A 26789-nucleotide genomic window follows, 5' to 3' on the forward strand; every position below is an offset into this window, starting at 1 on the left:
ATTATATTATATTATATTATTGTAATATGAGCTTTTTGTCTATTTGCATTGACACATTATTATACATATGTTGTTAAATAAATAAATATAAATATAAAAATGTCTTTTAGTATATTATTATTATTATATTATATAATAAAAAACATAGTACAGGGTTATTATACTTATATTTAAACTAAAATGAAAACGATGAAAAACATTTTCATTACTTGAAATAATATAAACAATAAATGAAAGAAAAACAATAAAAAATAAAAAGTTTAAATTAAAATTTCTCATTTTAATTAAGATAACTTGATGTAGTAAAATAAATTAAAATGTATAACATTTTTAATATATAGATGATATAAAAAATATTATTATATTATTGTTGACATGTAATTATAAATATCTATTATTTTATATTATATTATTGTAATATGAGCTATTTTGGAGTCTGGGCACATTGTTATAAGTATGTTGTAAAATAAATATATTATTATTAGTAGTAGTAGTAGTATTATTATTATTTTTTTTAAACATATTCATAAAATAGTATATGGTTATTATACTCATATTTAACTAAAACGAAAACCATGAAAAACATTTTTGTTACTTGAAGTAATATAAACAAGAAATGAAATAAAATGTTTTTTTAAAAAAAGTTTTTTTTTTTTCTGCAGGTTAAATTAAGATTTCTTATTTTAATTAACTTTAACTTGATGTACTAAAATAACTCAAATTAAAATTTATAAAAACAGTTAATATATAGACATTATAAAAAACACTAAAAATGACAAAAATACAAAACAAAATGACTAACTTTAACAAATTAAAATAAAACCAAAATATATTAAAAATATTAATAAAAACTACTACAGTATCTCAAAGATACTAAAACATTCTCTTCATTTAAATGATTTGTGTTTGTTTGGTGTTTTGGTTTGTGTGTTATGTTAATGCATAAGAAATCACTTACACTTTTGCTTCAGAAATCATTTCTTTCTCGCCATGGGCGGAAATGAATGGCCTCGGATGGATATCACATGGCGAGGAATTTATAAACATCATCTATCTGAATATTAGATACGGACATGTTGCTTCAGTCGAGCTGGAAGTGACAGATGCGTGCTGTCACACCGACAGTCAAAGTGTCATTCCAACAGCGAATCGCCAGCCGTTTTGATTGATGTGTGCTTTATGGAAGACGCCATCTGCAGCTTGGACACATGCCACTCAAAACTGCAACAAGACTTTACAGTTTGGTCAACTGTGTAAAACATAACGTATATATGATTTAAAAAAGCCAGAATGACGAGACTTATGTGCTTATCACCTCACTGACACTGATGAAAAATATATAAGAACTTTTAAATGTTTTGATATATCTGCATCAGAAGTGCAATCTCTGAACATATTGGTTTTCTGTAGTAGTTTGCCGTTTTGTGAGTCTCTTTAATGATGACAAGAAAGAGAATGTGATTCATCCAGTCAGAGTCAATTTTTGGTTTAGAAAATGGAATAAACTGCTCTTTTCATTAAAGGAGACATATCATGAAAATCTGACTGTTTCCATGTTTAAGTGCTATAATCGGGTCCCCAGTGCATCTAGCAACCCAGAAAATGTGAAAAAGCACAACCCAGTAACTTTATTTTGGTAAGCCTTTCTCTGCAAGCATGTGAAAATATAAGTGTGTCAGATTTCGCTCCACCCGTGACGTGGAAAGGGAATCTTATTATAATATTACCGCCCCTTAATCTGCATGTTTTCATCCACTGTTTAGAGCCCCAGCCTGAGGAGACAAGACAGCAGTGGATTTATTGATTTATTTACTGTGTAATACACTGCTGCCACACAGATCTAATATAAATGTGATTTCTTTCCCAGCTGTTCCCACCTTCACAGACATAACCGGCTGTTTTTATAACTCGTGTGTTTTATCATAAACTTGTGTGTTTTTGACAGTTTAAGTGCAATAAGATGTGAAAGAGAACTTAGTTTAGTACTTACATGCCGTGTGACAGACGCTTTCAGAATATCGTATATCAGAAGTTTAAACTAATGTGGTTTATGCATGACTTCAATGCAATAGACTTGATAATCGAAACCAAATATATGTTTTTTGGCAGAGTATCTGAGTTATGAGCTGTAAGGGCACAGCTGTATTCTGGAAAAGGGGGCGGGAAGCAGCAGCTCATTTGCATTTAAAGAGACATGCACGAAAACAGCACATTTCTGCTTACACTCAAAGTGGTCATTTTCAAAATGATATAAAAATTATTTATGGGCTATTTTGAGCTGAAACTTTGCAGACACATTCTGGGGTCACCTGAAACTTCTACATATTGGATATTGTAAAAATGCCTAGTTCTTTCATGAAACTAGATGGCGCAGGCTGACGAGTGTTAACGTAACTGATGATATTCACAGCCTTATTTGACTTGGCACAAGCTGATTGGTTCATGTCGCCGTACGCAGCCAATGAGTTTGCACAAAATGGTTGGTTGGCATTTCTTCAGTCAAAGAACTAGATGATTAAATACTTGTTTAATATTGACCAACATTTAATTAAAATATCCTCTTAATCTTTAATTTTTGGCCACCTTTTTGTAATAGAAATGCTACAGCCTATATAATTTCTTCAAAAAAAAAAAAAAAATCTTAATTTACTTTTGTGTGATTTTTTTTTTTTTTTTTTTTTTGCCTTTTTTTTTTGCTTTGGACTTCCAGAACAAAGATTCACATATAATATACTCACATATAATATACCCCTTGTCATCAAAGTTGTTCATGTCTTTCTTTCTTCAGTCGTAAAGAAATTATGTTTTTTGAGGGAAACATTTCAGCATTTTTCTCCGTAAAATGGACTAATATGGTGCCCCGATTTTGAACTTCCAAAATGTAGTTTAAATGCGGCTTCAAACGATCCCAAATGCGGTTGTAAACGATCCCAGCCGAGGAAGAAGGGTCTTATGTAGCGAAAAAAAATACAATTTTAATACTTAATAATCTTTAATAATCTCAGTCTTGTCTTGCTCTGCCTGAACTCTGTGTATTCTGGCTTAAAACAGTTAGGGTTTGTCTAAAAACAATGATATTTTCTCCCTCAACTTAAAAAATCATTTCAAAATCAAAGTGAACATGCAAAGAAGATCAAACACCCTTAACAAAAAAAGTAAAACAGCGATATAGGACAATTTTGAAGTTGAGGGAGAACATGAGATGGGAGTTTGGACAATAAAATTCTGCTTAGGGCACCCATTTGGCCAGCAACAGCCCTGAGTACATTATTTAAAATTGTTGTTCTGGATGTGAACTACTACTTGAAGTAGTGATGAACTGCTAATAAGGGAGATTTCAGTAATGAAAGTTCTAAAACAACAGGTGGTATGGCATTTTTACAGTGCGTTTACCACAGTGGTGTTGTGTTGCCAGATTGGCTGGATGTTGTGAAGACTGGCTGTCATCTTGTTTCAGTAGTCTTTGTTTTGTGCTTCATTTTTTCAGTTTATCTAGTAGCTCTTTTCGTTTTAAATTCTGTTGCTGCTAATGATGCAAGAGTATTTGAAATATAGCTTTGCTTAATCATTCGGTTTCTCACTGGTTTGGAATTAGCATACTAATCCCCTTTACTGTGTTTTTGAGGCTAATTATAGTTACTGTGTTTAATCCATCAAACCCTTCTTTCTCATTGTATGTTATTTATTTGTTCTTTTTCCTTCATTTCCCCTCTTTTAAATCTCTTGTAAACTCTGTTTACCCTTGCTAATCGCCTAAAAGTCATTTAATAAAGTCATATCTGAGCATAGTTGAAAATGCTTTTTTTCATACTGGCATATGCATTTTCTAGCAACTGAAACAAGGCAGTTTTGAGGCTTTTGTTGACAGGGGGTGTCAAATCAGCACATTAGAATGATCTCTGAAAAACTGGAGTAACGATGCTGAAAAATCAGCTTTGCATCACAGGAATAAATTGCATTTTAAAATATATTCAAATTGAAGAACAGATATTTGGAATTGTAATAATATTTCACAATTTTACCATTTTTACTGTATTTTTGATCAAATAAATGCAGCCTTGGTGAGCATAAGAAACGATTTTTAAAAAATCATACAGACTCAGAACTTTTGAATGGTTGTGTTATAATTTGTATGTGGTAAGATACAAAGAAACAAACACAGCGCAGGCCAAAAAGCATTTATCAGACAGGAAACAGAGACGGGGAATGTTAAAAGAGAGAGGCAGATTCATTCCTGACAGTTTTACCTAATTAGAAAGATCCTTAAAAACCAGGCGAGGGAGAAGCAGGCATTAATATATGCAAACATAATGATCAGCTTAGCAGTACGTCCCCAGTTCCCATGGATCAGGCCGTCTGTGTGAAAATTGAGGTTTTGACTGCTAAAAATATGAGCCTCCGGTTTAGACTGATAAATTGCAACACTCAGTAAACTCGAGTCAATCGATAAAGTGAGAGCTGCCAGCACAAAGCCTCTTTGCGAAGACGGCTTCAGTATTGTAGGTTGCATTACGGCGTAATTGGGTTTTAGATTCGTAATTACAGTGCATGCACACGATTCTCATCAACATTCGTGTCGTTTTGGCTCATTTCACACCGTCTTCGCCCTTAACGTTAGCCCGTAATTTCCACCGCAAATTTTAAGTCTCCCAAGAGCTGCATAGACCATCTTAATCTCAGGTTAACAACCAAAGTAATGTTAATTCACTTTGCAAACTCAATTTAGACCGTATTAAACTGTTAGTATGCTACCTTGGGCTACATACCTCAACCTTATGCTGACAACTCTTAGAAGTGTAATCAGCTTCCAAGGGCATGTTTCACATTTACTACGACAATCCAATCCACGTGAACGCTTCGGGCCTCGGGTAGATTGAGCCATCAGCTGGATTTCCAGGACACATGGGCCGAATTACAAACTTGTGTTGGGAAACCTAGTACTTAGCTAGTCCTTAGTCTCGCTTAACCAGACTCTTAACTGTCAGCATGAAGGATGGTCCTATTTGCTGCTTTTTATGGTTGAGAACCGTCAGATATGACATGTAAAGTAGCCTCCACAGTTCAATATATGGCATTTAGATTTAGGTTATGCAGGTTGAAATGGGGAATGTCCACATGAAAGATGGCAAGGAATGATTATGTTAAAGTTATTTTTAATTTCAGTGCAGCATTTTAGCATTTTAGTTTTTTTTAAGCATTATTTTCGATACCATGCATAAGCAATCCTGTAGTTTGTGTAAAAATGATGCACTTGTGACAGCTAAAAATGTCAGTCATAACATATATCACATAATATAAAAAGTCAAAATCATGAGATAAAAGTGGAAATGTTCTATCAGAGCTTTGAATTGCTGTCAATATGAACTTTTAATCTCAGAATTGTACATGTTTCATAATTATCACATGCATTTGAATAATTTTGACTTCTTGTGATAATTATGACTTTTTATTTCATAGTTGATTTGTACAAACAGAAATTGTCAAAATTATGACTTGGTTATAATGTATGAGTTGTTGAATTTCATCATTTCAATTATGATTTAGTATGTACACTTTTTTTTGTCTCATACCTATGTCATGGTATGTCATAATTTTGACTTCTCTCATAATTATGACTTAGTATCTCATAATTTTGCCTTATAATTGTAACATGGTATTTCATCGTTTTGACTTCTTGTCATAATTATGACTATTTTACAAGTGACTTATGTCAGTATCAAGTTTTTATCTCATAATTATGATTTTTTTGTGAATTATGAGTGCCAAATTTAACGTTTAATTTCGTAATTTTGACTTTTTATCTCATAATGTACATGTATTTTTATATTTTTGACTTAATTATGTACATAGTCATAATTGACTTCGATTTCAGCAATTTGTATGTCAAAATTATGACTTTTTGTGAGAATTTCAACTTTTAATATCATAATTATTATTTAGTACATTCAAATTTTTAGTCTTATAACTATGTCATGGTAATTCTTAGTTTTGATTTATGACTTAGCATCTCATAATTTTGCTTTCCTGTTTTTATAATTTCATAAGCGACTTGACTCAATGTCAAGTTTTTATCTCATAATTATGACTTAGTATCTAATAATTTTGACTTACTGGTTTCACAGTCTTGACTTCTGAAAAGTGAATTATGTCATTGTCAACTTTTATCTCATAATTATGACATTTTTTGTTAATTATGACTGTCGATTTTAATTTTAATTTCGTAATTGTAGCGTTTTATCTCATATTTATGACGTATAAAATAAATATAAAAATATTTATTTTACATGTAACGTCATAATTCGTAATTGTGACTTTTATAAATTATGACTTGGCATGTAAATTTCTTAAGTAAACTTTTAATCTCATAATTTTGATTTAGTATGTACACATTTTGACTTTCCAGCATATAAATGTGTCATGGTATTTTATAATCTTGATTTATCTCATAATTATGACTTGGTATCTCATAATTTCGACTTCTTGTTCATAATCTTGACTACTTCTTGATTTCGTAAGTGACTTATGTCAATGTCAAGTTTTTATCTCACAATTTTGACTTGGTATCTAATAATTTGGACTTACAATTATGAGGTGGTATTTCACAATTTTGACTTCTTGTTTTTATAAATGTCAAGGTTTTATCTTATATATATATGACTTTGTATGTCAATTTCAACCTTGTATCTTATCATTATGATTTAGTAATGATTTTGATTTTTTTATCTCCTAATTATGACATGGACATGTGGTGGAAATGGTCTTCCATCGTTTCAGACTTGTGTTCAGACTTAAATCTTAAATTAGACCTTACTAGGTTCACTTGAAGGTGTCATTGCTAACCTGTACTTCCCCTTATGGCAATCGCTACTACAGTTAGCATTACAACATTGCTGTATTTGAACTTGGTATTATCTACTGAATATTATCTAGAAAATTTTAGAAGAATTTAGAATTCCTTATGCTATTTTAAGACAATTCCATGTTATTTATTATGCTTTTACAATAGCAGTTGTGGAAACTGTAGTTAGCATGCTCAAGCAGGTTTTAAGCAGGATCAGATCACTCTGTGCTGTATTACGTCCACAGTGAAAAATGTAGAGTGGCCAATCATCAAGGAGAGTTGTGTGAGCTTCGTGTTGCGTGATGACCGGCGCGGCGCTCGCACGGATTGAGCAGGACTGCGGCACATTGATATTCAGGCCACGACTCCCTCTGGTTTTAATGAGAGTGCTTAAGGGCAAGGCAGAGCTAGCATGCCAGCTGCCGGTATTAGATCGCTCCAGCCTAATGAGATAAATACAGTCATTAGTGCGTGTGTGGGGCTGGGAAATGGAGTACTATTGAGGCATAACGCACAGGAGATGCGGCGAGAGGATGCTGGATCCAGCCGGACCCTTGAATCGCTCGTGGGCCAGTGTTTGGATCATGCAGTCACGGCTTATCTTGAGCAAACACGCATGTACGTCATGTCAGTAAACTGAAGCTTCGAGCGATATCTGTGTCAAATTAAAAAGAAATGTATGAATCTTGGGAGCTGAGGTTTGTGAATATTCCTCACTAGAGTGTGCATTTGTAGAAAAATGTAATTGAATTATCCGTTGATAATAGACGTCGCGCCGTTGACGTTGTTTTTCAAGTGTGTGTTTATCAGGGTGAATCTCATGAAAAAGGTCAAGAAGTGTTCAGGTCACTATTCACATGAAAAGAAAAAAAGTACATTTTCATAATAAAAATAAGCCTGTTTTAGGAGCATTAAGATTTTTTTGCTTTGTGACATGACAATTAAACAAATTGATTAAACAAATTTCCCCCTTTCCCAATTATTCTAGTCACCTTTAATAATGTGACAGCATTTACTTGTCATTACTATAATGCAAAATAATAATATTTCTATTTAGAATATTTATAATTAATGATTCTATATTATAATATTTGCATTACACAATATTAAATATTAACATAAATACTTATTATTTTATTTTATTTGATCTTATTGTTATTATTTTAATTTTATAATTCCATTATATTATTATTTTTTAATATATTAATTATGTTATTAATAATATAATTTAGATACTATTGGTAAAATACAGTTGTTAATTAGCTTCATGGTATTTGTTGAACTGAATTTAATTTGTGCAATTATTTGTGTTATGTTTATGGACCCCTGCAGGATTTTTATTTTATTTTTTATTTAATTTAATTTAATTTTATTATGTTATTATTTTATTTTATGTAAGTTTGCATCATGGTTTTATTTGTTAATTTTTTTTTATTAAATTTATTTTTTTATTTTTTTTTTATTATTAAAATTATATTTATGCAATAAAATCTAGAATATTCAGAACATAATAATATGTTTTATACATCTGCTTATACAGACCCCTGCAGGACTAGAAATTCTATTTTATTTTATTTTATTTAAATTTGCATCATGTTATTATTTTTTTTTAACTGAATTTAATTTATGCTATAAAAAACAGAATATTCAGAAAATAATTATTTTTTTTATAAATCTATTTATGGACCCCTGCAGGACTAGAATTTTTAATTTTTTTTATTGCATTTTATTTTATTTTGCATCATGGTATTATTTGTTGAACTGAATTTAATTTATGCAAATAAATATACAGTATTCTGAAAATAATCTGTTTATGGACCCTGCAGGACTGGAAATGTTCTTTTATTTTTAATTAGAAATGGAGGGGGGGAAATGCGCTTAAATAGCATGAAAAAAAGGTCATATTGTAAAGTAATGTTCCTAAAATAAAATATAAAATGTTTTTTCTTTTTCTTTTTTATTGTGAGATTCACCCATCACATCCATCAGTGAATGCTTGGACATTCACTGGATTATCACTCTTGTTTGGTTATATATCTTTTGATTGTTTGGATTTTAACGTAGTTTCACGTTGATCACCTATGTAGTGAACCAGAAGCTGCTTCTTTTCACGACTGACACTGACGTTTCATTACGACCTCACTGTCTTGAGATCATGTGATCGTCTCACCCACTCTCTCTCATTATTAGCTTTATTCTTGATATAACCTTTTCCTCTTCTGTCTTTATCTGCCTGTCAGCATGGAGACCCCGCCTGACCTCAGATCAGTGCAGAAGAATATGTGAGTTTCTGAAGGTTTGGCGTGGAGATGGGCTAGAAAAATCACTGCAGGGCATTGGACACTGATACTGCTTGGTTTTATGTGTGTGTGTGTGTGTGTGTGTGTTTGCAGGCTGGTACATGGGGAACCAATCATTAGAGTTTCTAGAGCAAATTCTGCTTTGGTACTTGGAAGTGCAGAGAAACTGTTGAGTCACCAATTATGAAAACATAACACATCCTCTTCTTTCTTTCTCTCTCTCCTCGCTTTCTCCAAACCCTCTTCCAGGTTTGGGAGAAAAAACAAAGCCAAGGCTAAGGAACTGGGAGCTTTGAGTGAAGAGGAGGTGGACAAGAGTGAACCTGAGATGTTTCTGTCAAAGTATGTTTACCACTTATGTAATATTTAATCCACAAAGTTCAATTATATAGAAGAATATGCTAATTTACCAAGCTAGAGCTGTTGAAATGATCAAACGAGTTGTGAACTCTTGATGATTATCAATGTCTTTATTCATCCAAGATATCTTGAAGAACGTGTTTTTAATTCCATAGGAGTGAAAGGAGCAGCCCTGCTCCTGAACGTGCCGTCTTCCCGGACGTCGAAGACGACGATCTGGATCCAAACTACGCTCGCATCAGCAATTTCAGAGAGCCCCCTGCCTCCAGTCAATCTCCCCATCCACCTGGAACTCCCACCCATAACTACTCTCAGCCTACAGTCCCCGCCCCCAACAGGGTGCCGCCCAATGAGGATGCGCTAGAGGGGCTTTATGCAAAAGTGAACAAGCAAAGAACCGCCCCTCCAAAGACTGACAGGTAAGAACTAATTTTTCTGTGCAATTTTTTTTTCTTGTAACCACTGACCAGTAGCTATTTAAGTGTCCAATAACTAGTACCAGAACCATTTTTTAAATTGCTTTATTATTATTATCATTATTATTATGTGTTGTATCTTTATCTTTCTTTCTTTTTTTTTCTCTCATAAACTAAATGATTTTCATGGTGTTTTCATGGTATTTTTGATCAAATTACTTTTATGAGCCATAACATCTTAGTTCCTACAAATATTGTTACTACTGTAAATCATAAATTATTACAGATATCAAACATCATTTTATTTTATTTATTTTATTTTATTATTATTATGTATTTATTATTATTAGTAGCAGTATTACTTAAAAAAAAAAAAAAAAAAAAAAAAAAAAACATAGGTTCCCACTGAAAATGTAAAAATATTATTTTATTTTATTTTATTTTATTTTATTTTATTTTATTTTATTTTATTTTATTTTATTTTATTTTATTTTATTTTATTTATTGGTGCATAACTTGCTGACTAAAATGTACTAAAAAAAATAAATTAAATAATAAAAATAATGTTTATTGTTATTATTATCAAAATATTTACTTAAAATTGTCTATAAAAATATTATTATTATGATTATTATTATTAATAAATATTATTAAATATTCATAATACATATTATGTGTGGTATTGTGACTTTTATTAGGCATATATATATATATATATATATATATTTTATTTTTATTTTTTATTATTATCATTATTATTGGCCAGCAGACTGTTGCTATTTTTTTCTTTAATTTTATTTATAGGTGCGTAGCTTGCTGCTGAAAATGTACTTAAATAATAATAATAATATTGTTTGTTATTATTATTATTATTATTATTATTATTATAAAAAAAAATCAAATTTTAATATAGATTATATATTATTATTATTATTATTATTATTATCAATATATTTATTTATAATTTTATATAAAATAATAATAATTATTATTGTATATTATAATAATAATAAGTATTATTATTAATATTGTTTTTATTATTATTATTATTATTATTATTATTATTGACAAACTCTATTTTTGCCACCATTACCAATTAGGTATCCAATAACTAGTAGCAGATCAATTTTTCTTTTTTGCCTTATAAACTCTTTTTGACACAATAATAATTGGACAGTTGTTAAACTACAAGAGTAAAACACATGATAATAATAATAATAATAATAAATAATAATAATAATAATAATAATTATTATTATTATTATTATTATTATTATTAGTATTATTATTATAATAAATGTTGAATATATTTACATTGTTTTTTAAAATATTCATAATTCATATTATGAACACTATTTATTGTAATATACTTTAGTTTATTATTATTATCATCATACATTTTTATATTAATATTATTTATATTATTTATATATTATACGTATTATGTATTGTGCGTAATGTTCAATATCGTTATTGTTATTATTCAGACCAACTCAGACTCTGACTGATGTTCTAGTACTTGTTGAAGCTGATATCAAAAGCAGACAACATTTGGCTGTGGCACTCTACATGCGACATGCCGAAAATCCAGGCACGTCGGTAACGAACGCTTTGGCCTTTTAGTGGAATCAAGCTGAAATATTGACAGACGGGTCTGTGAAGTCATTTGTGATTTACTGTGCAGCTGTACAGTCTGTATATACAGAGGGAATGTACGTCTCACTGGTGAGTTTTTAGTCCGGGTTGAGTGGTCTCAACGACCGAGAGCATTGATTTGTTGTCTGGCGGTAATTATGCATGAGTGTTGCAGTGTCCGTGGGGACCGTGTTCATTCTTGCTCTCGTCCTACCATCGATTCGCACAAGATTATCTTCCGTGTGCTGTGCTGTCCACCGAGCTCACAAGAGCTGTAATCCTATCACACACACACACTCGCTCAGAGAAATACGTTCGGATGCCTGTTACATTTCCTGTTTGTTCTGTACAAAAATATACAGTGGTAACCAAAGTTTTGGACATGATACTATAGCTACTACAGTAGCGCCACTGTACCATGGTAAATGATTCAAATAACTTTTTATTTAAAACTTTTCCTTTTCTTTCTTTCTTTTTTTTCTGAATACTGTAGCATAAACTGAATGGTTTTTGTGATGTTTAATTTTGATCAAATGACTTTTATGAGCCATAAATTGCATGGTAAATCATGGTTTTCAACATAAAACCATAGTTCCTACAAGTATTAGTACCGCTGGAAATCATACATATTACAGGATGTCAGTCAAACTATTTTTTATTTATAGTTCCATAGCTTTCTGATGAAAAAATATTTTATTTATTTATTTATTTGGGAATAAAACAGGTTCCTAAAATTTTATTTTATTTTATTTTATTTTATTTTATTTTATTTGCTGAGCTAAATTTAATTTATGCAACAAAATAAGGAATATTCTGAAAATAGTTATTTTTTATATTTGTTTATGGATCCCTGCATAATCTTATGACATTGGAATTTTTTAATTTAATTTAATTTAATTTTAATTTTATTTTATTATTTTGTTTTATTTTATTTTATTATTATTATTTTGTAGTTTATTTTATTGTTTGCTGAACTGAATTTAATTTATGCAATAAAATATGGAATGTTCTAAAAATAATTATTTGTTTTATATTTATTTTTGGACATCTGCAGAACTTTTGAGATTGGAAAATGTAATTATTTCATTTTTCATTATTTGTTAAACTTAATTTTTGAAATTTATTTGATTTATTTAATCTATTTATTTATTTATTTTTATTTTTGGTGCATAGCTTTTTAATGAAGAAGTACTTAAAATATTGAATAATAATAATAGTAATTAAATAGACCATTATTATTATTAGTACTGTTATTATTATTATTATTATTATTAAAATGTATTTATTTGAAAAAAAAAAGTATTTTCGTAACTAAAATGTACTACAGTATTTTTAATAATAATAATATTATTATTATTATTATTATTATTATTATTATTATTATTATTAATAAAATGTATTTATTTGAAAAAACTTATTTTCATAACCGAAGTCTACTACAGTACTATTATTTGTATTTTATTTGATTTTATTTTAGTTATTTAGGTGCATTGCTTTCTAATTGGAATGCCCTTAAAATATATTAATATTATTATTATTATTATTATTATTATTATTATTATGTATTTGAAAAAAACATGAATGTACTATTACCTTTATTTCATTGTAATGTAGTTTAGTTTAAGTATTGAGGGTGAATAAATAATGACAAAATTTAGATTTTGTTTGATAAGCAATTATTGTAGGGTGTTTGGTCACAATATCCATTAAAAACTCAGTGAATGTCTGACATGAAGGACTCACTCAAGTACACTAGTGTAGTCTGAGAAATGTCTTGTCTGAAGTGGACCTGAGAATGAAAAACACGGCTCGAGTATGTGTGTGTGTGTGCGCACCAGTCTTGATTTTCATGTCAGAGAGCAAATAAGAGAGAAAGATAGCGGGAAAGAGACGGTCAATTAACCACAAAGTAACAGCCAGACAGATCCGTGAAGCCCCCCTCCTCATCTCACTGTCTCGCTTTCTCCAAGTGCTGATGTCTCATCTACTTTAGCAGGGTCCTTAATTACCATTCTCTCGCGCGCGTGTCGCCTGACTGCTCCTAACAGCCCTTTGTTCTTGCTGGCATTTTGTGCATAATAAATGTGACTAATAAATGTTAGTGCTGATCAAACATGGAAAATAGAGCCTCGCTTTCCTTGTTTAGGAGAGTTTGAGCGCCGCACGGCCATTTTTCAGCAAAAATGCTGACACAGAGTCGGTGGCGGCCAACAAAGCTGGACACGGCTCCAGATATTTGGACAGCGTCCAGCGCTGAGGAATGGGCTTAATCGAACTAATGGCCCACCAGCCGTGTACTGTGGCCAACTCTAATTCTTTGAAGAAACTGCTGTTTCTTAACGCCTTTCCTCCACTTCTGCGTGTTCTCCATCACGTTGGAGCAGTAAACACTGTTAAGATGGATACGTAGCCATTTTACTTGTGCATCTACATCTTCCCAAGAAGTGAGTGCTTAGGAAGTAAGGCGTAACCCTCACAAAAAAGGGTTCGAATACTGTCTAACTTTAGCATTTAACATTTAACATCACCATAATTCCTACATGGAAAATTATAAATGATTACAGGATCTCCTTCAAGCACATTTATTTTATTTTATTTTATTTTATTTGCTGAACTAAATTTAATTTATGCAATAAAATAAGGAATATTCTGAAAATAGTTATTTTTTATATATTTCTGATGTATATTTAATTAAAATAAAGTAATAATAATACACGGAAAATAGAGATGGACAAATATGGATTAAAAAAAAGATACAGATATGTATTATTTTCTATTTATGATGTATATAATATTATATATTGATGATATATATGTTTGCATCTAAAAAAAAATACAGGTTTTATTTATTTATTTATTTTTTTTGTTTTTTGTTGTAATACTTGCCACGACAGATATAAAATTATTGTATGTCAAAAGATACAGGTATGCTTTATTTTCTATATTCTATATTATATATTTTAACACTAAAAAAATATATATTTTAAATTTTTTTTTAATTATTTTATTAGTCATTTGCTGTGATTATATGAAGTTCATGAAGAAAATGTACTTTTTTTTTAATAATAGTAGTAGTAGTATAGTAGTAGTAGTAGTAAAATAATAATAATAGTAATAATAATTTTAAAAATAATAGTTCCTGATGAAAATGTAGTTTAAAAATATAGTAATAATAATAGCAGTGGTGGTGGTAATATGACTAATAATAATAATAATAATAATAATAATAATTATTATTATTATTATTATTATTATTATTATTACAAAATAATCATTCTTAGTTGTAGTTGTAGTAGTATTCCAAATTGAGGTCGACCAATTATCGGCCTGGTCGATTATCGGCACCAATAATAAGCATTATTATGGTTATTGGTATCGGGTCATTATTTTATTTTATTTTATTTTATTTTATTTTATTTTATTTTATTTTGTTTTGTTTTGTTTTGTTTTGTTTTGTTTTGTTTTGTTTTGTTTTGTTTCTGGTGTACATTTAATTAAAATGAAATAATAATAATACATGGAAAATAGAGATGGACAAATATGGATTATATGATATGTATTATTTTCTATTTATGATTACAGCCTTATTTTATTTTATTTTGACAATAATAATAATAATAATAATAATAATAATAATAGTAATAATAGTTCCTGATGAAAATGTAGTTTAAAAATATAGTAATAATAATAGTAGTAGTGGGGGTGGTAATATGATTTATTTATTATTAATAATAATGATAATAATAATAATAATAATAATAATAATAATATTATTATTATTATTATTATTATTATTATTATTATTATTATTATTATTATTATTATTATTATTATAACAAAATAATCATTCTTAGTTGTAGTTGTAGTAGTATTCCAAATTGAGGTCGACCAATTATCGGCCTGGTCGATTATCGGCACCAATAATAAGCATTATTATGGTTATTGGTATCGGGTCATTATTTTATTTTATTTTATTTTATTTTATTTTATTTTATTTTATTTTATTTTATTTTATTTTATTTTATTTTATTTTATTTTGTTTTGTTTTGTTTTGTTTTGTTTTGTTTCTGGTGTACATTTAATTAAAATGAAATAATAATAATACATGGAAAATAGAGATGGACAAATATGGATTATATGATATGTATTATTTTCTATTTATGATTACAGCCTTATTTTATTTTATTTTGACAATAATAATAATAATAATAATAATAATAATAATAATAGTAATAATAGTTCCTGATGAAAATGTAGTTTAAAAATATAGTAATAATAATAGTAGTAGTGGGGGTGGTAATATGATTTATTTATTATTAATAATAATGATAATAATAATAATAATAATAATAATTATTATTATTATTATTATTATTATTATTATTATTATTATTATTATTATTATTAAAAAAAACAACAATAATAATTAGTAGTAGTTGTAGTTGTATTACAAATTAGGGGTCAACCAATTATCGGCCTGGCCGATTATCGGCACAGATATTAAGCATTTTTACATTTATCAGTATCGGTCAATTATTTAACAGCAATAAAGAGAGTTTTTGTCAGAGCCCTTGTTATTCTTTATTTTGACATTCGTTTACATTTATATCGGTTCAGAATATCGGTCATCAGTCTGCATGATCTGTAATAATCAGTATCGGAATCAGGCCTGAAAAACACGTATCTGTCGACCCCTATTCCAAATAATAAAGTACTGCAATTTGTAGTAGTAACAGTAACTGTGATAACAGGTGTTTTAGGCCACCTGTTAAAAATGTAAGGGGAAAACTAAAGTTTGTCAGTATGTTAACAATATTCAAGATGTTTATCCAATCAATCAAAGGAATGAATCAAACGCTATTTCCATGTATCTCATTTCCATGAGCGTTTTCTGTGGTGATCTTGTGGCCACACGCATCCCTGACAGCCCTATCAAGACAGAGCAAGACTGCGTAATTGAACAGCGGACATATTCATTAAGACCTCAATGGCAGGTGTGTTTAGAAAAGGGTGTCATTTCTGATTACAGGCCTGTGTGGTGGCGTCCAGCTGGAAAAGATGGCAGCCTATTGTCAGATCTCATTATACAGCACGTCCTGCAGAAATAAGATAGAGGTATAGAGATGAAACGAACGGGAAGCGGAGGGAAGTGCGTCACATTTTCTAGCATTACCTGTGTGTCAATATCTATTCATTCATGGATTATTTGGCCGCTTGTGTTGACAGCTTCACCGTCAGACTGTGCATTAATTTTCCCATCTGCATTATCATATTCATTAGTTAGTCAAAACTGATCCAAGTCCAGCATTCGTAGTCAGAGAGGCTAGAAATATTTCTGTTTGTGTATATTTGTTTTATAAAACATACATAAATGACGTAAATGTTCAGTAAACAGTTTACAATTGCTAAGCAGTTTGGCAAATTAACATGTTAAAACAAAATAAAAAAAAAAAGAATATTTAATATTTATTTAATATATTATATATTACTGTGACATGAAAACATGTCTTATCTAATCAGAATTTGGATCAAAAATAAAAAAAAAGTATAAAAGTATAAATTAAGTATAAAATATAAATAATTTCCAGTTTGTTCCAACAAAACTATTGCTGCTGCATCCAACATAAATTGTATTATTTTGTTTTACAACAGCTTCAGATGTGGCTTACCCAGATTTTGGGTCAAGAATATGTTTTATTATAACTTTTAACTTTTTGCATATTTAATCGTAATAAATGTCAATTAATGTATTTAATTATTAATTCATTAATTGCACATGTATTTATAACTAAATGTGCATTAAATTTAATTATATTAATATGTAATTATAATGTAATTATAAATGATTTTAAATAAATATATTTAATTAAATTAATTATTAAGGTAACATTTAAATTAATATTTAAGTTTGTGCCATCAAAACTGTCATGCTACATATTTTTTTTCCCCTATTTTCTCCAAAAATGTTTGAATGAATTGTTTGATATCTGAACAATATTTAAAAAAATCAACAACTATTAAATAAAAGAACAGATTATCAAGGCAGAAGATTTCATATATCATTTGGAAGCATTTTTATTATATTTTTTATATTTTTTAAAAATAAATATTTTAAATACATTTTATAATATATGTAACATATTCATATTTTAAATATAAAAATGTAATTTAAAATTTAATTAAATATATAAAAAAATAAAATATAAAATAATTGTCACAGAATATTTCATATATTAATTGAAATAATATTTTATTATATTTGTGATATGGATCCTGTTGCAGAACAAGAAAATCAACATTCAGGCACTCACATATGTTAAAATAAAATAAAATAAAATAAAATAAAATAAAATAAAATAAAATAAAATAAAATAAAATAAAATAAAATAAAAATATTAAAAATAAAGTAAAATATAAAATGATCGCCGCAGAATATTTCATATATTAATTGAAATATTTTTTTTTTTTATATTTCCAATATGGATCCTGTTGCAGAACAAGAAAATCAATATTCAGGCACTCACATATGTTAAAATAAAATAAAGTAAAATAAAGTAAAATAAAGTAAAATAAAAAAATAAAATAAAATAAAATAAAATAAAATAAAATAAATATAAAAAATAAAGTAAAATATAAAATGATTGCCGCAGAATATTTCATATATTAATTGAAATAATATTTTTTTATATTTCTAATATGGATCCTGTTGCAGAACAAGAAAATCAACATTCAGGCACTCACGTATGTTAAAATAAAATAAAATAAAATAAAATAAAATAAAATAAAATAAAATAAAATAAAATAAAATAAAATAAAATAAAATAAAATAAAATAAAATAAAATAAAATAAAATAAAATAAAATAAAATAAAAAATGATTGCCGCAGAATATTTCATATATTAATTGAAATAATATTTTTTTAGATTTCTAATATGGATCCTGTTGCAGAACAAGAAAATCAACATTCAGCCACTCGCATATGTTAAAATAAAATAAAATAAAATAAAATTTGGTGAAAAGAAGGCAAGAAAACTGGTGAATGATTTGGACAAAATGGGAAGGCAAAAATCACTTTCATTCACGACTAGAGCTCACACACGCTCAGTTAGCGCTGCGTTCTGTTGCTCAACACGAGCGCTAATTAGCTTTACTCAGATGTAACATAAACGGGTAAATCACAGCAGGAAACAGCCACGGTCTGTGATGATGATCTCAGATTGCTTTGTTTGTCTAATTCTCTGTCTCAAAGAGGGAAAGGTAATATCTCCGGCTTTACCCGCTATCATAATACACTAAGTGAACTGGCGATGACAGCCGCTCCTCAGCCGCTCTCTCATTTGTGTGTGTATGTGTGTGTTTAACCACGTAAATGTGCTGCGTTTTCTGCAGCGTTTGTGCGCTGTATTGTGTTTCCCTGTGTTTCTTCAGCCAGTCCCTCTAAAGCAGTTCAGGTCGGCTCCAGTCCTGTAACTAATATGAATATGATGCATACATGCTCGACGGGAGCTAATTAAACATTGATAGTGTTTCTCATTCAGAGGGTCATGTGGACTCTCAATCAAAATGGCAGCTCTAATTGCGTTCTGTGGGATTAGATAATGGATGCTGTTCCTGCTCCGCTTGTCCTCCACCAGCTGCTGGAGTGCCATAGATTGCTGCCTCTAGTATTTTCAATTATTTTGGAGTTGCCAACATCTGTGGAGGAAGTTTCTAGAAAGTTATACCTTCGTAAGATCAATATAATGTTCTTTTGGTACAGCTTTGTAGCAACAAAGTCAGCTTTGCTTGTTTGTTTATTATTTATTTTGACTAATAAAATTAATTTAATTGAATATTTAATAAATATGCAATACAATAAATTGTGTATTATTTTTAAATGCATATCAAGTTATAAGTAAATATGTCATTAAAATATGTAATTAATTACTGTAATTTTAATTATTATTAAAACATGAATTGAAAATTAATGTTCATTATTTTAATATTGTAATTTTGAATTAAAAAATAATTTTGAATTATACATAATATAATTAGATAATAGTTAATTTATTTAATTGCATATTTAGTTATTTTAATTTTAGTTATTATTAAAAATTATTTTAATAAATTGAGTTTAGCAATTGTAATTATTTTTAATTAATTTCAATTAAATAAGATTTTTAATTCTACATACAGTTATATATGCAATTAAAATAAAATAATAACATTCATTTATTTTCTTGCATATTTAGTTATTTTAATTGTAATTATTATTTTAAAAATATTTTCATTTAATTGAAAATTAAATTTCATTTTAATAATTATTTGTATTATTCATTTTTAATTATAAATTTTTAATAATACATCATAAAATTAAATATGCAGTTAAAAGTAAATAATAAAATTCATTTATTTTATTGCATATTTAGTTATTTTGATTTTAAGTATTATTAATAATTGAATTAAATTTTTATTTAATAATTTTCAATTAAACATTAATTTTTAATTATACATAATGCAATTAAAATAAAATAATAAAATGCATTAAGTTTCTTAGTTTGTGTTACTGTTGTATTCTGTGGAGATCAAATTTTTCTTTTGTATTTTCTGTATGGTTAAGTGGCGTTGTACTATTCAGTTGAAGTAAAAGTTGAAGTGGTTTAAATGTTAATTTTATAATGCTAGTTCTGCTCTGAATCAATACATGCCCTTAGGTTACGTATGTTTATGGAGCTTACAGATGGATAATTTAATGCGCTGAATTTTACATCAAGTGCAGTTTATTTTAGCTGCATTTGATTTGGAAATCTGACAAACAGAATTGCATATTAACTTCAGCCTCAACTCAAACACTTTTTAAACGGTAGGATAAGGCAGATTTACTGTAGCATAAATGATTACTGGTTTTGCTGTAGTCACTTATACTTGCCACTAAATTTCCCTTTTTATTCAGTTTGTTTACATTTTTTTCTGATGGACTTATTTTATAGGGATTGCAGTTTTATATCCTTATCTAATAACTGGGTATTAGAATAATTTAATAATATTATTATTTTCATAACATTTTTATATTAATATTTATTCATTTATTAGTATTATAATATTTTAATATTAACATTGTAATATTATACATATATTTTGGATTTTTTATTTGTATATTTTTCATTTGCATGTTAACTCCAGTTAAAGTTTTAGCAATTATTGTGAGTTTTTGTCATTTTATTAGTGTTTTTGTTTTTAAATATGTCTGTTGTTTTTATGTCAGTTTTAGTCATTTTTGGTGTTAGCGTAATTGTTTCTTGTAGAATAAATGTATTAATACTATAATATTTTAGTATTATCATATTCTAAATATATTTTACATTTTTATTTTTATTTTTTAATTTGTATATTTTTCATTTGCATGTTAAATATAGTTAAAGTTTTAGCAATTATGTTGAGTTTTTTGTCGTTTTATTAGTGTTTTTTTAAATATGTCTGTTGTTTTTGTTTTTATGTCAGTTTCAGTCATTTTTTGTATTAGAATAATTTTTCTTTGAATTTTTTATTAATAATAATATGATTTTTTTAATAAAATTTCTATATTAATATTTATACATGTATTAATACTATAAATTTTAATGTTAGTATTATAATATAAATATATTTTGAATTTTCTTATTTTTCATTTGCATTTTAACTGTAGTAGTTTTAGCAATTGTTGAGTTTTTTTTGTTTTCTTAAATATATTTGTCATTTTTATTGTTTTTTTTTGTCAGTTTTAGTCATTTTAGTACGTTAAATTAAATAAAAATGAGAAATGTTGCTGAATGAAGCTGAATAAGTAGAATTTCTTCATATTTTATTTTATTTATTTATTCATTTTATTTTATTTCATTTCAGTTTTATTATTGTTTTTTTTTTTTTTTTTTTTTTGATGATAATGATTTTAGTTTTAGTTAACTACAGTAGTCAACATTTGAAGTAGATCAAAACAAGTAATCAAAGTTGTCATAAGACAAGAATGGGTATTGGTTTGGTTTTAGGACAACTTTGAAAGGTTTTGATCCACTTCAAATGTTGACTACTGTATAATAACCCTGGTTATAATTACTGTAAGATCATTATTACCCCAGATCGGTGAGTGTTTGAATGGAGTGCGTCTCTCATCTGTATTGTTTCTCCATCTGCATGTTGCAGTAATGAAGACCGATTGCAGCAAATCAGAAATCAGCTTCAGCAGGTGAGACCGGCTCCATCCTACGATGATCTGACCGCCCGAAGACGACCGGAGTACGACCCTTCACGAGTGAGTGCCTGTGTGCTTTCTTTCTCTTTCTCCCCCTTTCTTTCTCTGCTGTCAGACAGGAAGTGACAGACTGAGGTCTGGCTGCTTTCTCAGGCACTGATTCAAAGCTCAGATTATCGGGGTTCATCTCGTGGTGTGTTTCGGGCCAGATCTAAAGTACTCAGACTAATCTGTTCATCTGCTTAGACTCAGCAGGGATCTGTTCATTGCACAGCACCGTTTCCTGTCTACTGGAATAATTATTATAGTGTGATCATTATAATTATGGATTTTTTTTTTTTGTCTTTAATACCGCAAACCTAATGTCATATTTTGTGAGCTACCACAGGATTTTCTTTTCTTACAAAATGGAATTTCCACATACAGGAAGTGACATTATTTGCACCCTTTTTACATCAAGATTTATTTATTTATTTGTTTGTTTATTTATTTATTATAGCTACATTTCTTAAGCTCAAGCATTCAACCCTATTACTGAAATTATTATAAAATCAAACTAATATTTTTAGTGCTGTCAAATCAATTAATCACGATTAATTGAATCCAAAATAATAGTTTCTGTTTACGTAATATATGTGTATGTGTACTGTGTGTATGTATAAGTGTATGTAAAAACATGTATATATTCAAGTAATGTGTGTGTGTGTGTGTGTGTTTGTTTGTGTATGCATGTATGTATGTGTGTTTGTGTGTATATATATATATATATATATATATATGTGTGTGTGTGTGTGCGTATATATATACATATATATATATATATATATATATATATATATATATATATATATATATATATATATATATATATATATATATATATATATATATATATATATATATATATGATATAATCATAATGATACTCAGTATCATTATCTAATTTTTAACCGAGATGGCTTTTAGCTGGTTTTGCATCTGAACTCCTATATATATATATACATGATTTTTAGGCTATTATATATAAAAATCTATTACAAAATTAGCCTAAATGGCTAAATCTGGCACATTTACATAGTAGACTTGATTACTTATGTTAATTAATGTGCATCGTCCCTTTTAAAGTTAAAAAACTAAAGAAATGTTTCTTAATTATATACATGTATGTGTGTATATTAATATATAAAAATACACAGTACACACACATATATTATGTAAACACACCTTTATTTTGGTTGCAATTAATAGCAATTAATCAATTTAGGATGATTGAATGCCATTAATTGTGATTAATTGCATTTCTCAGTATTTACATTTTTCTTTAAATTTTTATAAATGTATGAGGGTCTACACTGTCATAATGTCATAAGGGTCTATTTTTCGAAATTGAGATTTATACATAATCTAAAAGCTAAATAAATATGCTTTCCATTGATGTATTGTTTGTTAGGAATCCGAGGGTGCAAAAAAATCAAAATATTGAGAAAATCGCCTTTAAAATTGTCCAAATGAAGTTCTTAATAATGCATATTAATAATCAAATTTACAAAATTAATTTACAAAATATCTTCATGGAACATGATTTTTACTTAATTTCCTAATGATTTTTGGCATAAAAGAAAAATCAATCATTTTGACCCATACAATGTATTTTTGGCTATTGCTATAAATAAACCCCAGCGACTTAAGACTGGTTTTGTGGTCCAGGGTCACATATATATTTAGTAACAGGGCTGCAAATCCTGTATTATTATCATAATCTTATTATAAAGATTATGATCCTTCTTTCATTTCTTTCACTTCAATCTTTGTCAGAAAATTTATTTTTTTAAGTATTTTAAGCTCAGTTTTGTACTTTAAATGCCACTTTTCAAAAGACTTTATTGTGTTCAAATGAAATACTTTGCATCTGTGAATTCCTTCAACTTCAAGCTGAACTATGATTTGGTCTTTCAGCCTTTAATCATGTCAGTTTCTCTTCTGATCTGCCCTGCAAACTATATCACAACCACTACTTTCCATACATCCCCACCTTTCTTTTTCAACCCCTTTGTGTCTTTTTTTGGAGTAGTTTTGCTGTGAAATTGAAGGTTTGCGATATTCGCGGTATGCTCTGCATGAACCCAGATGTATTTTTGGATGCTGATGTTGTCTAGTTAGCATGTGTTCTCTAGGTAGTAGTTTGCGTGGGTGTGTGTGTGTGTGTGTGTCTGCGTCGCCCAGAGCTTTAAGTGATCTGACCCGTCCCTCGACATCCTGCACCTACACGCCGCACCGCCGGGCACAAATGCAAATTCAGCTGCAGCAATCCTCCTAACTTCCCTTCAGGTTTTTTCATCCGTATGACAACAGCACGTCTTAGTATCTTCTTGGTCTTAATGTGCAAACTGTGGGCTGTTTATCAGCAGAAACTCCCAGCACCAGACACGTCTCGCTTAATAAATAACTAAAATAGTATTAATAAATAACTCTTTGGATCATTAAGAAAGCAAGATATGCGCATCTCGCCGTCTGATACGTGCGTTTGTCTCGTTTGGTGGCCTCCTCCCACTGCATTATGGGATTCTGTCAGTCATGCTGATGATGCTCTGGGATGAGAGTTTCATTAGCGCTCTCTTTCCAGTCATAAATATATAACAGGCTGCAAAGATTATGGATCTTTCCACAGCAATAGCTATAGATATTTTAATATTCTCTAGAGTTAATTTAACTAGAGTAATGAAACCAAAACAGTAGACAAATGCATGCCTATTTTTAAAAAATCAATCATGGAAATCTTATTTAAAGGAATCGTTAAAGTGTATTTAACTATTCTCTTAAAAGGAATAGTTTACCCTAATGTAAAATTGTCATCATTCACCCTCATGTCACTCCAGAACAGTTTTATTTTAATGTTATTTATATATCATTATAGTATTTATCAATCTTTTTATTTTCTCTTTATTTTTATTAATTTTTACTGTTTTGTTACATTCTTTTGATATTCTTTTTTTATATTTTCATATATCCATTTATTTTTATTTCAGTCTTAGTTTTAATAATTTAAGTACTTAAATGAAAGTTGTCTTGGAACTGTAATAAGTCATTTAAAATTTTTCATCTAATATTTATTTTTTATTTTATCTTTATTTCAGTTATTTTTAATAGTTTTAGTTAATAATAACAATACTGTTTTGTTTGTTTGTCTGTTTTTTTTGTTTTTTTTTTTGTCCATCCAATGAAAGTAAATGGGGTCCAATATAGTTTAGACCCCCAGTGTCTTTCAAAATATCTTCTTTTGTATTTCGCAGAAGAAAAAGTCATACAGGTTTGGAGCGGCAGTGTAAATGATGACAAAAATCATTTTTGGCTGAACTATGCCTTTTTGTGTTAAAATGATATTGAGAACACTTGCTCTGCTTGCTACATTTAACAGTTTTGTGCTCTTTTGGCAACTTAAAAATAAAATAATAAATGACAAATGGGGCATCCAACATGATGTTATGAAAACAAGACTGTGTGAGACATTAGATTTATTATGCATGAAAGACAGCTAGAAAATATGGATAAAAACCTGCTGAAACAGTAGGAGGAAAAGGGTGGAAAGCAAGACACAACCAGCGAAACAAGAAAATTGTACAATTTCGCTCAAATCCCTCCTAGAAATCACAAGGTTCGAAAATGGCAACGGTGACAGTCAGCCGTTCTCTTCTGGGCCACTTTAAGACAAAAACGCAATCTAAATTGGAACCGAGGCTTTTTTCAGGAGCACTTATCGGATCCCTGAACTCTGTCATTTCGGCGCCCGGAGCAACGCTCGCGTCCACCCAGATGTCCAGCACTTCATTTTCCAGAGATTGAAGGTTGTGTCCAGGGCTCAGCAAAGTTTACAATTATAGTTTATATGATTACACACATCTGCTAGAAAAGCCAACTTCATTGAGACTTTCCAGGAATGACTGAGTGAGAAAATAGAAGCTCTGGTGCCGGAAGGAAAGTGACGTATTCAGTGTCTGATCTTCGTTGCATGAAATAATTTTGCTTGAATTTTGTTAAATGGTTATAGGATGCAACTTGATGTTGATGTTGGTTTTGCAATTTAGTGCATGCATTTTTTGATGCACTGAAGCATATAGACATCACAGCTGTGTTCTGATTAATGCTGTAATGAATAACTAGTTAAATACTTTTACTAGTAGATAATTGCATTCCTTTTGAACTTCAGTTATAAAATTAGGCTTAAATAACTTATTACAAATTCTTATGAATAATTCTACACCAGGTAAAGCTATTCTTATTCAGACCAATTTAAACTATATTTATGGTTACCATTAAACATATTTCATTAGAGTCTAATAAGACCTATTTACTTTGCTCAACGGTCAAAAAAATAACATTTCTTTTTTTTTTCATAGAAAATCATTCACTTCCATGAAGCATTGCAAATGTTGTGATCAACAGTCTTGATACACTTTTAAACTTATGTGCATATTTTTAATTTTTATTATTTAAATTTTTCGAATTCAAATTAACTACCTACATTTAAAATAAACTACTGTTCAAAAGTCTGAAATCAGGAAGATTTTATTTTTGTAAAAAGTAACAAAAAAAAAGTTAATAATAATAATAATAATTAAAAGTGAAATTAATTAAAAGTGACAGTAAAGACAACAGAAAACATTATTTTAATTAATTAATATTAATTATTTTAAAATGTAATAATATTTAATGATGTATAATAATAATGTAAAATAGTTTTTAATTTTAAATTGTAATATTTATTTTTTCCATCAAATAAATGCAGCCTTGGTTTATGAGTCTTTCAAAACATTAAAAAAAAAAAAATAAAAAATCTTACCAAACCCTACATTTATAATTACAATTATAATCCTTGACTATAACTTTTTAGTTTTCTATTGAACCATTGTTTTTTATTGTCATTTGCGATGCTTTAATGAATTGACCCTTTGCAGAAGTCACTCTTAGACTACACATCATGTTCTCACGCAGTGAAAAATACATCACAGAACAAAGAATGAGACAAGGTCTCA

General features: G+C 28.6%; 1 protein-coding gene across 2 annotated transcripts in view; it reads left to right on the plus strand.

Moving 5' to 3' along the window:
- Positions 1-26789, plus strand: part of pard3ba (par-3 family cell polarity regulator beta a) — a 193638-nt gene that overhangs the window by 140443 nt on the left and 26406 nt on the right. Inside the window, exons 19-22 of one of the 2 annotated variants that reach the window (XM_051111003.1) lie at positions 9082-9123; positions 9391-9483; positions 9657-9920; positions 21711-21819. In XM_051111003.1, coding sequence (XP_050966960.1) covers positions 9082-9123; positions 9391-9483; positions 9657-9920; positions 21711-21819 — 508 coding nt within the window. The remainder of the gene's footprint in view (positions 1-9081; positions 9124-9390; positions 9484-9656; positions 9921-21710; positions 21820-26789) is intronic. The other variant, XM_051111009.1, reaches the window with a different exon arrangement.

This window comes from Labeo rohita, chromosome 1, assembly GCF_022985175.1.
Source record: "Labeo rohita strain BAU-BD-2019 chromosome 1, IGBB_LRoh.1.0, whole genome shotgun sequence".
Taxonomy (NCBI): domain Eukaryota; kingdom Metazoa; phylum Chordata; class Actinopteri; order Cypriniformes; family Cyprinidae; genus Labeo; species Labeo rohita.